Consider the following 14,402-nt stretch of genomic DNA (forward strand, 5'->3'; position numbering starts at 1 on the left):
CCCCACGCTATTCATCAGAAAATTAAAAATTTCTACGCCAATGATTTTTTTATTCGATTTATCTGTGGTGAGCTAATATTAAATTTAAAAAGTAATGAATAGGGAATGACTCGTTTTTTTCGAAGAAAAAGGTAGATATCTCGTTTCTTTGAAACACAATTACAAATCGAATGAACTGGTCGATTTTTCACTAAGTCAGTGGTGTAGAAATGTTGGGGTTTTCATTGGAGTGCTTTTCAGTCACTACATCTACATCACTACATCCACATCACTACATCTGCAAATACAACTTCAGACATACTTGAAAGAATGTGATATATTTTTAAATTCTTCNCTCGGGTTATCTTGTTTTTGCGGTTGAAGTACCTGCAAAACGAATTATAAATTTAGATCGTCTCGTACGTATCTCCATAGTGTTACACCAAAATGTTGACAAGCACGACCGTTGGGCATATTATTGCGCTGCACATCATTTCCGCTATTTTAATTAGTGGTAAAGCTGCCAAGTCCATCAATAAGACTGTCGATTATGAAGGTAAGTTTTAACGTATGTATTTAATACCCTACTGTTAAGTTTATTGCGTTTGGCTGAAAACGTAAATTTTAACGGTAATTTCAAAGTAGTGTATTGACCTTAGTTAAGAATTTCTTGATTAGTTAGTTTTCTGTAACTCTTTTCAATTTTATAAATATATTATTGATTTTATTTTTGAAAAACGATTCGTTCACTTCTAAATTTTAATTTAATTTAAAATATGCTTGCCACATATTTAAACAAATTTAAAATATCTCTAAAACTGTTCCCCTCACAAAGAGATGCATAGAAATATTTTGTTTATGATTTCTTTTTAATTACGGCGTAACCAACAAAAGTACAAAAAAAAATCGGTTTCGTAAGCTTTTTGTGAGCTATGTTCCCCACGCTATTCATCAGATAATTAAAAATTTCTACGGCAATGATTTTTTTATTCGATTTATCTGTGGTGAGCTAATATTAAATTTAAAAAGTAATGAATAGGGAATGACTCGTTTTTTTCGAAGAAAAAGGTAGATATCTCGTTTCTTTGAAACACAATTACAAATCGAATGAACTGGTCGATTTTTCACTAAGTCAGTGGTGTAGAAATGTTGGGGTTTTCATTGGAGTGCTTTTCAGTCACTACATCTACATCACTACATCCACATCACTACATCTGCAAATACAACTTCAGACATACTTGAAAGAATGTGATATATTTTTAAATTCTTCCATTTTGTGTTGTGAAATAATTTTGTTTTTCCACAGCGTTGTCACTGGAAGATACCTTGCCAAATATAGCTTTGGAAAAATTTGGCAACAAATACTACTACTTTGGAGTTATATATGAGGTATGATTAATATATAATAAAGAAATTCATTAAATTGTAATGGCCCTAGCATCAGCGAGATTTTCAGTTTTTGCCGTTTTCTGTGATAACTAAAAAACCGGGAAATTATACAAACATATAGCTGAATTACCTGTAAGAAAAGTGTATACCAAATTTTTTACAAGTGTCCAGTATTTTCACAAGCAAGAAAATTATGGGGTGACGGAATAAACGGCAAAAAGCAAGCCCTTCACATTGAAACTATTTTTTTTCTATCCTCTATTTTAGGGCAACTTTTTCCAAGCAATACAGTACTGTCACTACCATGGGATGAGACCTTTGAGTGTCGAAAGTGTGGAAGAGAATAACTTTCTGAGGAAACAGCTGAAACCATTCCGTAAGCCTTTTTCTTATTGATTCGAAATAGAAACTTTCTGTTTCTGAAGTATATAATTTGAGTTTAAAGTTAAAACAAAGACATTGACGGTCAGCTAAATTATTTTTTACTATATATTGAAGGTAGTAATACTGACTCGGAAACGATAAATAGAAAACTAAAATAAAAATGTATCAATTTGTTGTTCTATGCCTTTACCAGCCCGTCATATCATACCAGGTGTGACATCAAATAGCAGTAGCCGCTTTTCAGAGGCGGCAGTACGGCATTTTAACTGAGCGGCAACTTCGTGAGCATTCGGAACAGGATCGGATTTTGCTTAAATTTAAACATAACTCGATTTTATTTGATCAAAAAAAAGAATTTCTGATTCGTGTTCAAAAATTACACCCTCACTTAAGTTACGTCCTACAGACACTCATAAAAATATTTTTCTAGTTGGTGCTGGGGAGTACCACTTTTGGACATCGGGTACTATCTTACCAACCGACCACTGGGTTTGGTTGGCCACAGGAAAGCCCATCATATACACTAATTGGGCACCTAATGAACCAAACAACGCGGGAGGCAATGAGAAATGCTTAGAAGTAATCTACGATTATTCCGACGCGAAACAGTCTATGATGTGGAATGATCATGACTGTAATGGTCCGAAATTTGTTATTTGTGAATCGTCACAGGCTAACTGTCTAGCTGAAAAAAGTTCCTAGTATACAAAAAAATAAAGCCAAGAAGGATTTAAGTAATGACTTCCTACGCGTTATTTAAGTTTATTACCTACATGTGTTTGTTTATTACTAAAATGTCAAATAAATTTTTTCTGACACTACTTTCCTTTTTTATTGTGTTTATGAACCTTTGATCTTTGATAATCCAAACATTTCTTAGCCGAAATAGTTTTCGGTGTTTATTTTTGACCAAAAATAATTACTTTTTTAAAATACGGTGGTATTTCGGGTACTATACATTAGGGTAGCCCAAAAAAAAACGATTATTGTTTTTTCGTGTCTCTTATGAAAATACAGGGTGTCTCATAATTAGCTGCCAAGTAATTTAAACAAAAAATAATAATAATAATAATTTTCCTTTCCTCTCTTTCCCATTTAAAGGATTAATTTTTATTTATTTAATTTTTTAATATTATTTTTTTATTAAAATTAGATTAAATTTAAACAAAAAATTTTTTTTTGTTTAAATTACTATGAAATTGACCAAAGTGGGATTAATTCAAGAGCGATTTTCTCAGAAACCGTTAAAGATAACGATTTGAAACAAGAGTACCTTTTTAACGTAAAACAGTTCGGGAATACTTGGTACAGTGCGGTAGTAAATTTTGCCTCGAGAAATTTTTTAAGTGTCTCGTGATTTATTTCTATTCTTTCGTTCATCAAATTCAATAAAAAAAAATATTAGTTTGTTGATATTTATGTTTAAAGGTCGCTCGAAAACATTTTAGGTACTTAACACTACTTCGTAAGTTAAAATAATTATGAGTGACCTTTAGAAATTAAAATATCGATTTGAAATTTTCAGAATCGAAACTTTTTACGACTTAGAAAATGATAAAATAACGAGAACATTTTTAAAAAAAGAAATTCAATATTTGACGATTTTGGAAATTTTTAAAAATCTGTTCAATATCGTGATCGTGATCTTTCACTTCGAAAAATTAAATGAGTCCTTGTCTTACTCAAAGTGACTTGTCTATAAAACGCCAGCATTAAAGAAAAAATCCAGAGGTTGAAATTCTGCGGTCCTATACTTAAATAAACAGAAGCGTTTTCATTGAAGTTGCTTGACTTGTTTTAGATGTACATCTGACACTGCTGTTCTTGTTTAACGTGTTCTATTCTATATTACACAGTGTCCTATAAGAAGTGTTCATTTTGTTCACCTTAGAGAGCATCCAAAGCAATATGGTACGCCAGAATTGAACACTAGTTTGTACATAACACCTGTAGGAAGTAGATGCAAAAACGGTCTAATCAGCTTCACTGTAAGCAACGACAGTAGCATTAACACTTTTTACATTTCTTTTATTTTCATTCCGTTCACCCTGTACGAGATAAAACCTTGCAAGATACACCCACGTGCTCGTGGCGTTTTTTGATTGGAAACGCTATGATAGGTTTTAGTAGTTTTATAAATGTCTGAAGCAAACATGCTAAAATTTATTATTCATTGTGTATTGTGTTTTATTATCTTTAACGATACGTCTGGAAAGCCTGTTAGCAGTAAGTCCTATTTAAATAAAAAATATTAACCCCCACTGTTTGTGCAAGAAAATATATACACTCTATGTAAGATGTAAGGAAAAAACTCGTTCAAATTTTCATCCAGTTCAATTTAAATATACTTACTTTTACACCTTTTACAAGAATCATAATTAAAAATCATCTTCAGTTCAATTTTTTTTCGACTACAGTTTTTTCTTTCAAATTAATGTTTATAAATTAAATTATTCGTGTGTTTATTTCATTTGTTCTACAGATGATACTGAGCTGGGGGTCTATGTGCCATTGGAGACTGATGTCAAAAATAATAAACAATATTATTTTGGGATTGTTTATAAGGTAATTGATTGAAATAAATCACCATGTATCTATTTTCTTGGTAATAATTGTTTTTATGCAGTACTAGGAATAATTTCATCAGTTTCAGCTTGAAATTTTCACTTTTTCTTAGGAGTTAAAATATTTTTTGGTTTTTCCTGCACTTAAAACTAGTTGGTACTACCTAAACTGAAAAAATTGAATGTAAAAATATCGCAGTATCGCCTAAGATGTCGTGTACTATTATTAAAAATGTTGTTTTTAGAATTCAATTATGTTACAGGGCAATATTTTCCAAGCTATTCAATACTGCAACTACCACAATATGGAGTTGTTGAGTATAGAGACGCCAGAGGAAAACACCTTCTTATTTGATACTCTCGTTAACTTCAGTAAGTAACTTACAATTAATTTAGTACTGTTTTAATTAGTAAAATTAAAACGATTGAAATGATGAGATGCGTTAAAAAAACAATCTAAGAAATGACAACCAAGAATAATGTTTTAGCAAACTATTTCTTGCTTTATAAAATAATCACACTTTTTAGTTCTCTAAAATGTATCTAGTTTTCAAACATAACACAATACTTAAAAAGCAAAGTATACGTTACTAGACCGGTTAATTTAGAAGATTTAAAATGTCCAAAAAGAATTTATTAATCGTCTTGGCTACTCTCCGGCAGCACAATTTGAACATTTAATTTAGTCGATTTTTACATAATCATTATCATTTTCAGTATTGTGAAAATTAAATTTTAAAATTTTCAAACATTATTTTCTTGAAATTTTTGTTATGTAACACCATAATTGTTCATGATCTGTGTATGTAGAATGACACGCTCTTTCAAATGGCATGGTCAAAATTGGGGATTGCTATTTAAAAAAATTGCCGATGACGTCATATCTAGAACAACGATGACGTCTCAAATATGGGTCGTATGTCAAAAAGTGCCTTTTTTAAAAACAAAATCAACATGGGATTTTTTCGAAAACTTCTCAATTTAAAAAATAATGAATTTATTCGTTACTTTTCGAAAGCACTGTACATACACACTCGTATCCATTTATAATGTATCTATATAAAAAAAAAATTATTTGATATTAATTTAATAAAAAAATAAGAATAAATTCAGTAAAATTAAAAAAAATTATTATTTATAATTTTTAGGAAATTTTTCTATAAGGGGTAGGGTTTTTTAATGGGGGGTAGTCTTCCATAAGGAATTTTTGGGTGGCTGAAAAGTTGCAATATATCGTAAATCATTTGAAAACCAATAAAATGTTTATAATTGCAACATGTGCATACCATTAAAACATCTCAAGCTTTCAATAATATTTTATTTTATTATAAGGGGTTGTTTTTAAGGGTTCCAACTTTGTAATGAGTCGTAAGTTTCTATTGAACAACAAATGAAATGCAATACATTGTGAATGCACGAAAAGAATATTTTATACTGTTAAAAACTTTTTTTTCTATTTTTTTTGGCCATGGAAGGATCGTTTTTAATGGTTGAAAAGAAATTAAATTTCATAAATTATATAAAAAAACATGAAAGGAACTTTATCCAACTTTTTTTTCGTGCAAAGGTAGTTTTCACCCCCAAATAGAAAAAAACACACATCTAGACAATATAACTTTTGAAGCGGGGGTCAGAAGATCTTGTATGCAGATTTTCAGAAAAATCCATGCTATCCGGAAGAATTGGGAGCTTTTACTTTATTTTCGCCTCACTGGGGATGGACCCTATCGCCTGGATTATTAGATTTTCTATACTGTCATTAGTTTTCGAGTAATTCATTATTAAAGCTAAAAAAATGTTATTATTGCTTTGAACGACGATAACGTGACGGCAAATCATCGTACAAAGCTTTTAAACAGCTTAATTTAAAGAGGATGAATCAAATTGAAAGAGCTGACAGGTGGAATTGCCAAAAAAAAAATTGTTGAAGTCGATGGACCTTTTGGAAAGCGAAGCAAAAATTTTGAAAATTTTTTCCCGCTGGATTTTTTATGATTTCTTAAAGGTGGTTAACGATAAAAAGTTTTGACTTTCAAATTCTGAGACTAGAGACTTCAGGCTTCAATTTAGTTGTTTTTTTATTGATCTACGACCATTTTTTGCAAAGTTATGTCATTTTAAAAAATCATCTAAAATTAAAAATATTTTTTTTTATACTTTAATTTTTGTGACTAGTTTAGTTCGAAATGTAAAGGGGCAAGGAAAACTATTTTATTTTTTTTATTACACACTTTCAGTTGGGACCGGACGATATGGGTTTTGGACATCGGGTACACTCCTACCGGAAAACCACTGGGTTTGGCTTTCCACCGGAAAACCAGTAGTGCACCCTAGCTGGGCCACAGCTCCTTATAACACAAATAAGAGCTGCATAGACGTAAACTATATCAAAACTAGTAAAGCTCTTGTGTGGGCTGACGCCAAATGTAACGACGCACGGCATGTCATTTGTGAAACACGGAACACCAAGAGTTTAGATTGACACGTTGTCGGACCACAGAGCCCACATTTGACAACTTAAAAATATACCTTGTCTTGTGCCAAACTTTTATGTATATTCTGATTTTAATGCTATGATACCTCGCTCAATGTAATTGATACTAAATGCCTATGTCGTATAATCCTTCTGTTAATTTAAAATAAATGTATTACAAGCAAAATAAAAGTCCTGAGCGAAAGGGTGCGCCAGCTTACACCCTGGTTGCGTGCTTGTGGTGTTACCTTACTTCTCAACTGACAAAATTTGGTTGTAGGAAAAATTGAAAGCATACAAACTTTCGCTCACAAGTGGTAGCTTACGTAAACCGCCTAGATTTAAATTTAAATTTGGAAATCGGCTTTGACAGAAACGTACGTAGGTATGGATCATTCCGTACCCAGAACAATAGTCTCCTAAGTATGTATTAAGCTACAATATCCTGCAATTGAATCTTTGTCGAGTAAATTATAGATAGCGATCTATTTGGGTTAATTGAATCAACTGGATTTGCATTCGTTGCGCAATTTTTCGCTGACTGCGGATTGCGAAAGAGGAGGAGGTACTGGTAATTATCGGAAGAATGTTTAATTATAAAAATCCGGCGGTACCTTAATCTGGATATTATAAATTTCTACCTAAGCATTTCAAAACCATGGAATATGTATTTATTTCGTTCGTCTGTACATAAAAACAGTACATTTTACTTGTTTACTTAATTTATTTATAATTCCATAGGTTGCTTAGGTCAGGGGATCTGTCGATATTCAGTGGCCAGCAAATAGTCCTGGTTTCAGTCCTCTGGACACATTTTTGTGGGATTGTCTTAACAGCAGACTTCTTGAAGTGAAACTACGAAATCTTAGGATATTCGTAATAAAATAATTCAAAAAATATAATAAGTAAGTGAAAATCTCGAAAATATAGAAAAGTAACGAATGAACACAATTATAGCATAGCATAGCATAGAACAAAACGGATTGTTTAAGTGTGAAACTGACTTTTAGAACTTTAAACTTCGAGATTTCAAGAATAATTGATTGCGTTGTTTTCTTGGTTTCGGTAAGTCTGTTTTAGCTTATCTTTCATAGAAATAGTAGTCCAAAAAAATTCTAAGAATAGTATATTTTTTCTGTGGGGCATAATCAGCGAAGTTAACCTAAAAAAGTCGTAAAAGTCAAAAAACGAAAAGATTCAAAACCTTGATTTGCAAGAGATACAGCCAAAAACAAAAAAAGTCGATTTTTGACGGTTTTTTCGATACATCTCGAAAAGTAATATAGCAATTTAAAAATATGAATCGATAGGTTTTTTTTAATAGCTATAACTTTCTCATTTAACTTTTTTCGATTGGTGTTAAATTTTTTTTTATTAGCGAAAAACAAAAAAATTCGCGTGTAATTTATTCAACTGATAGTTGAAGTTAAACCGATGAATGATGATCTGATGTTTTACGCAGGCGATGATTTTGACGCTGCACAAACAAACATGCTTGGCATTGGTCATTGGTGAATAATCGTAATACATACTTAATGATGGTTCGTACAAATGTCAATGCCGCGTTAAATGTCAAATATTTTTGTGCTTACACAAGGTGTTCAAACCAATTATAGTGAAGAAGTAATAATACGTGTGTAGCGGGATTTTCGTAATCATCATATTAACATCCACATTATTTGTAAAATTCATGGTATTTAATCGTTAAAATGCAGCTTACGAATAATTATACATGTGGAACCCGTGGTTTTTTAAAAATATTAAGTTATTTTACATAACAGGATGATATAATACCTAAAACCAGATATCTTAAAATATAAATGTTAAATGAGCAGATTGACTCGAGTTAAACCATTTCGGAAGGCGTTAAAAACCTCCTACTGATGTTTTAGACATTGATTTATTATCTCCAAATATTTTAAATGTTCGAAATCAAGGAAATAGAGCGACTAACAAATTAAATTGTTGGTTTTTATTTATTTTATAGTACAGACGAGTACAAATCATAAAAAAACTACTTTCATTTGGAAAAATTGTCTTAAAAAAACACCCTGTATAGTGTATCCCGTCTTGATAAGTTCTAGGAAAAAGTAAAAGAAAAAAATTATTTCATCTAGAGGAACTTCGCAAGAAATCACAATTTATTAATTTTGTTACCCTAATACGACTTTAACAAATTGTTTCTTTTTGTGTTTCATGTTCTAAGATCTGACGGCGTCGACAACGCCACCTGTAAAGGTGGTGGTTAAATAAAAAGTGCACTATTGAATGTTGTATCAAACATAAAACATTTATAATAATTTATTTCTGATTATATAAAAGATTATGGCCAGGCTCAATATTATAAGCACCAGCTTACCTTCACATTTGGACTGTTGCAAGAAAAACTTGTGACATACCTTAAAATTCAAAATAAATAACAAAACAAAAAACTGCAATACGCATTTTGTTAGTCATCTGTATTATAGTACTTTATTTTCTTTTAATTTAGCATCGTATGAAATAAATTGTAAGAAGACTACTTTATCGTTTTCCTTCTTCCTTAATGGTCTGTAAAGATAAATGAAGATGATATTTCTGTTTGTTTTACCCACTGTCACATCAATTACTTTTCTAGACAGCTCACATTTTTTTTCCTGGCGATCGGTGTTCGATAAATCTTTCCAACGTCATCATCTGGGTGCAGCTCCGCTGCAGGCAAATTTTCGCGCATCTCGACGAATTTGTATTCATTAGAACGGAATTATTTTATTAAACAAACAGAGGAACAGGTACTGGTTATATAAATTCCACATTATAATACTTAAGGACGCGGCTAAATAAATATCAGAGATCAGAGGCTAAATGGTGAATACCGTGCTCTCGTCTGTCTTGAGTGTGTTTGTTTAGAACCCGGAGGAAGGTCGTACACTTAAAGGTTATCTTCTATTGATCTACAAGTTAATGGATTGTGAGTATATACCGGTGGTAGATATTTCAACCGCTTATTTTCTCTTTTTTATTTATTTATTTTCTCACATTCGATTAATTTTATAAAATTGTACCAAATTATGCTTTTCCAAGGGAATCTCATTATTATTCGAAAAGTAACACGGCTATAGAAAGCCTTGTATAAATTTTGTGGGTAGTGACTGTCAGATATTATTTCAATAGCGACCTCGATTTAGACAGAGGCCAGAGGAAGTTTTGAAAATGTTAATGGACACATTTGGAGAAGACCATAATATTGAATTTCAAATTTTTCGCCCGAGGGTTAGTTTCACAGATCGCTTTCACTGTCTACCATCTGGTTATAGGCGTACGGATTTAAAAAAAGCGGTTATGAAAAATTATAAATACTCTTAGTGATAAATACAGCGTGATTAACAACTTACCCAAAAAAAAATTGGGAATGCGGTCAGTAACGTAAACAAATTTTTTGTAAAATCCTTATAGATTCTGAGAAGAGACAATACTTCAGAATGCTGAAATCCGATTTTAGTATTAACGTTTTTGCGATAGTGTTCACATTAGTTTTTCAAATGTCAAAAATGGCTTACGTGTATAGCAACTCAGAGTTGATGGTTCGTTTTAATTTATGAAGTTACGAAGGCGTGTTTCTTCGTAAGTGTATCGTTCTGTGCATTTTCAGTGCAACTTCTTATTAGGATAAATCAATGGAGGTGAATTCCCAGTCGAAGAGTATCGTGTTTAACGTGTATATGTAGATAATTATTTTAAGTACTTGTATAAACTTGAAAGGGTGAATTTTTGACTAATTTTTAAGATTAAAAGTTCATATGAACATGGGTCCGCAACGGCTTGATTCTTGAGATAAGAACGTCCAAAAAAATACCAAACGAAAAAAGAATCAAGCCATTGCGGACCCATATTAGTCCAGGAAACCACCGATGACGTGAAACTTGGGCTGTAAGTAGAAAATAGCTCAAGAAACAAAAGTTATATAGTGCCGATGAGCGCTTTCCCCAGGGTGTGAAAAGTAAAATATTGAAAATAACCCCAGTAATCAATCAATTTTAAGCAAAAAGTATCTTATGAACATTTTTTGATAAGTCAATATTGTCTGAGTTATTTGGTGATTGAAAATGTACATTTTTCATTAAGAAAAAGACGTTTTTCAGTAGTTTTTCTGGAATAACTCGGAAAATAAACATTCTATGGAAAAAAACATCATGAACAAAATGAAGTTTTTAGAAAAAGAAAAAGATTGAGTTTTTTTTAGTTTATGTAAAATAACTAAAAAAAATAATATTTTTCAAGAAAAATGCACAGAACATTCTTTAAAGTACTTACTTTAAAAAATCTTTGAAATGAACTTGACTTTAAGTCATTAGCATAAAAATTAACAGAGTTATGATCAAAATAAAACTGTTAATTCGCTTTTTCGGGAAAAAATCAGTACAAAAACTGATGAATTTTTTACGAAATTTAAAATTAAAGGTAATCCTTAGTAGGTTATTATAGCCGGTGCTGAGACTCCCCCCTCCACTTTCGACCTTGGGATGACCTTGGGTGACCTTGGGATGACCTTGGGTGACCTTGGATGACCTTGGGATGACCTTGGATGACGTCATCCGTGACCTGGATGACATTGATAGAGGTCACGGTGACCTTCACTTGACCTGGATGACATTGGTAGAGGTCACGGTGACCGTCATTTGACCTCTGCATATGGGAGGAGGCATTCGACATTGAATGACCTTGNGGCTTAATAAAATTACGCGTTAAAAGCGCTCATGTCGAAACGGTTATCTGGTGTTATGTAATTCAAGAGCAGACTACTTTTACAAAATCGAGGCATGGATTTTTCTATGCCCCGAGACCCTGTTCAGAGCGCTGCGAGTGCTGGAAAGGCGGCTCGCTCGTTACCGAATTTATGCGGTGGCATATATGGGTTACAAAATAAGTCGACTTATCTGGCCTGACCATTGAACCCTACGAACATGAGGCATATCTGCATAAAAAGTTTTGCTTATCTTGGGAAGCCATGGGCAGTAATCAAATATGTAATGAGACACAGGCGTGCAAAAAATTTCAAAATGTGACATTTTCCCTAAGCAAGGTGCCTTTAATTTTTGTTTTCGTTGAAAACTGCATTTAACAAAGTTGTTCGAGAACTCAAGAATACGGGGTTTAGTCAAAAAAGAACAATCACATTAAGATTAACCTAACCTAACTTTACGTATATTTTTACATAAAGTTACGTTAAAACAGGTTATTTCTTTTTTTTAGTTGTTATTAGGTGTCAATTAATTTGAGTTAGACTTCAAGTATTCATTGAAGTGCCTATACTAATTTCAAACGTTAAAAAAATGCAAAAAGACAAAATATAATGTCTCCCATTATTATTTGACGTGATTTCATTGATATCAGTATTAAAATATTTGATAAATCAAAATCCTGCAAAAATACAGGATGTCCCACATAAGAACCGACCCAGGGCAGGTACGTTCATGATTTAGGTTTATTATTGGTCTTCTTTGACTATGATTTAAAGTTAATTGAAGCACTGCAAGGTGTTCATTGGGGATGACACACCCCTAAGATTGTACCGAACTTTTTTCTCATTGACCGAATTGAAAAATAATAATTAATCGACAGCAGAATTTAATTTTAAAAATTTTGTTACTCTTGTTAAATTTTAAAAAACTTTTCAAGAAAAACCGTATTAACTGACACAAGATTTTAACAGGGTTTATTAGAAAATAATCGAAAAGTCAGTAGTAGGCAATGAATTTATCTTTCAAACTTGTCAGTTAGTCATAAAATTGTTTTATTTCAACAATTACCTCTGATTGTTGTCGAGAAAATATAAAATAATTATTTTTATTATATATTTGTGCTTTTTACTTTATACAATATTCGCTTATTTAAAAACTATCTAGGTATTCGTTTTCTTTTTGTAGAATTAGGAGAGAAGTGAAGTAAAATTTATTTGGCCAATTGTCAAATTTGAAAGATAAAGCCTACTACTGACTTTTTGATTAGTCAAAGAAGACCAGTAATAACCTAAATCATGTACCAAATTTGGTTCTTCTACGATAAAGTGTTGTTAGGGGCTAATCACTCCTCATGGGTACAACATATAGGAAAGTTTGGTTAAATTACAATAATTTGGACACGCATACATACACCTGCCCTGTGGTAAGTAACAATACACATAATGACAACTAACTGTTGTCGGTTCTTATGCGGGACACTCTATATAAAATCCCTTGTTATTCACATTTAATATTTTAGTGACGTTAATCAGCACAATTGCAAAACTACACGAATTCATTAGCCTCTGCTCTTTTTATTTTATATTTATGGTAATTCATATTTAGTCGAGTGTTTGAAATAGGCCATTAATGTCAATGGAGAATATATGGAATAAAAAAAAAATTAAAAATTCGTCGAAATTAGGTCGAAAGGTTGTTGATTGTTGAATTTGTTTTCATGGCATTGGGAAGCTCAAAAGTTGCATGATCATTGGTTAGATTTATTTTAAACGTAAAGTTAAACAAAGTTAATGTGATTCAAGTCTATCGAAAGTTTAAAAATAAACAAGAAACAAGTAAACATCATTTACAATAATTACAATAATTTTCGCAATTGTAGATAATTAAAGAGAAGTAAAAATAACAATGAATTGCAAATGTACTTTTTTTTAGTCCTACACTGTCGTCCATTTAAAAAGAACGGAATAATAAATTAGTTTAAACTTTTCACTACAGTTTCTATTTTATTCTTAAGCCGTTATGTAAATTCTTCTTGTGTTATTGATTTACTTTTCTCAAAATTTTAGTTAATATTTAGTTTTATAACCATGATTTAATTATATTATCTGTTTTATACGCAGTAAATTTAAAAAATCGCGATGTTAATTTTACAACCAAACAAAAAAGGTGTTGGTATTGAACATTAACGATTCGAAAATATTTACATCGAAGGCTATTCCTTTACGCACCTTACATTAGGTGCATCCTACCGTTTATTTGCCCGTAAACAGTCGTAAATTTCAACAGTTACGTAAATAATAAATGCCCGCTTGCGCTGCGAGGTTCCGCACACGCGTTACATAAACAATGTTAATGGAAGATTAGTAAGATCGTACAAAAAAAAGTGTTAAATGATTCTGATGGACATACCATCCTTAAACTGATTCCCAAACTTATTGGCGGCGTCCGTGAATGGACCCTGGACCGCCAATAGAACAATGGTAAGAAATCCCGTCGATGAGAACTGCATCTTTTACGAGATCTACGTATTTATTTAAAAAAAAAAACAACAACAACCGGTACCGGAACACGTAGTAAAGTTCGACCTGCTTCTTGGCGGTCGGCAAGGTAGACTAAATACAAATCTCTTTTGAGAGCTACAGCGGGAAAGTGAATAGCAGAAAGTGGTTTGAGAGATATGTTAGCGTTAGCGTAGCTTTCATTTACGCTGTGCAGTCTGCAGGGTTCAGTGGGACCTGGAGGATGTCCCGTTTCTTTTTCCGATTGGCTGGTGATACGCCGTCGGGTTTTTTGGACTTTACGTTTTCCGGAACAACCTCTCCATGTCTTTTTAACCGTTGAAAATATCAAAAACTAACTCTGGCGTTCCTCTAGCATTTCGTCCGAACATTC

General features: G+C 32.0%; 3 protein-coding genes across 3 annotated transcripts in view; 2 read left to right on the forward strand and 1 right to left on the reverse strand.

Moving 5' to 3' along the window:
• LOC108903773 overlaps positions 1-14,106 on the reverse strand; it is a 56,439-nt gene extending 42,333 nt beyond the window's left edge. Inside the window, exon 1 of the mRNA XM_023454381.1 lies at positions 13,920-14,106. Within this exon, the coding sequence (XP_023310149.1) occupies positions 13,920-14,019 (100 nt within the window). The 5' untranslated portion in view covers positions 14,020-14,106. The remainder of the gene's footprint in view (positions 1-13,919) is intronic.
• On the forward strand, positions 400-2,573 carry LOC108903810 (perlucin). Its single transcript, XM_018706112.1, has 4 exons — positions 400-535; positions 1,286-1,368; positions 1,636-1,744; positions 2,183-2,573. Exons 1-4 carry the CDS (start codon positions 427-429, stop codon positions 2,452-2,454), a joined length of 573 nt encoding a protein of 190 aa, XP_018561628.1. The 5' UTR covers positions 400-426; the 3' UTR covers positions 2,455-2,573.
• On the forward strand, positions 3,880-6,937 carry LOC108903813 (E-selectin-like). The gene is made up of 4 exons (XM_018706115.1): positions 3,880-3,978; positions 4,235-4,317; positions 4,580-4,688; positions 6,554-6,937. The coding sequence occupies exons 1-4, from the start codon at positions 3,891-3,893 to the stop codon at positions 6,796-6,798; spliced, it is 525 nt and encodes a 174-aa protein (XP_018561631.1). The 5' UTR covers positions 3,880-3,890; the 3' UTR covers positions 6,799-6,937.
• Positions 14,107-14,402: the final 296 nt, after the last annotated feature.

The sequence above is a fragment of the Anoplophora glabripennis genome, unplaced genomic scaffold (assembly GCF_000390285.2).
Source record: "Anoplophora glabripennis isolate ALB-LARVAE unplaced genomic scaffold, Agla_2.0 scaffold134, whole genome shotgun sequence".
Classification (NCBI taxonomy): Eukaryota; Metazoa; Arthropoda; class Insecta; order Coleoptera; family Cerambycidae; genus Anoplophora; species Anoplophora glabripennis.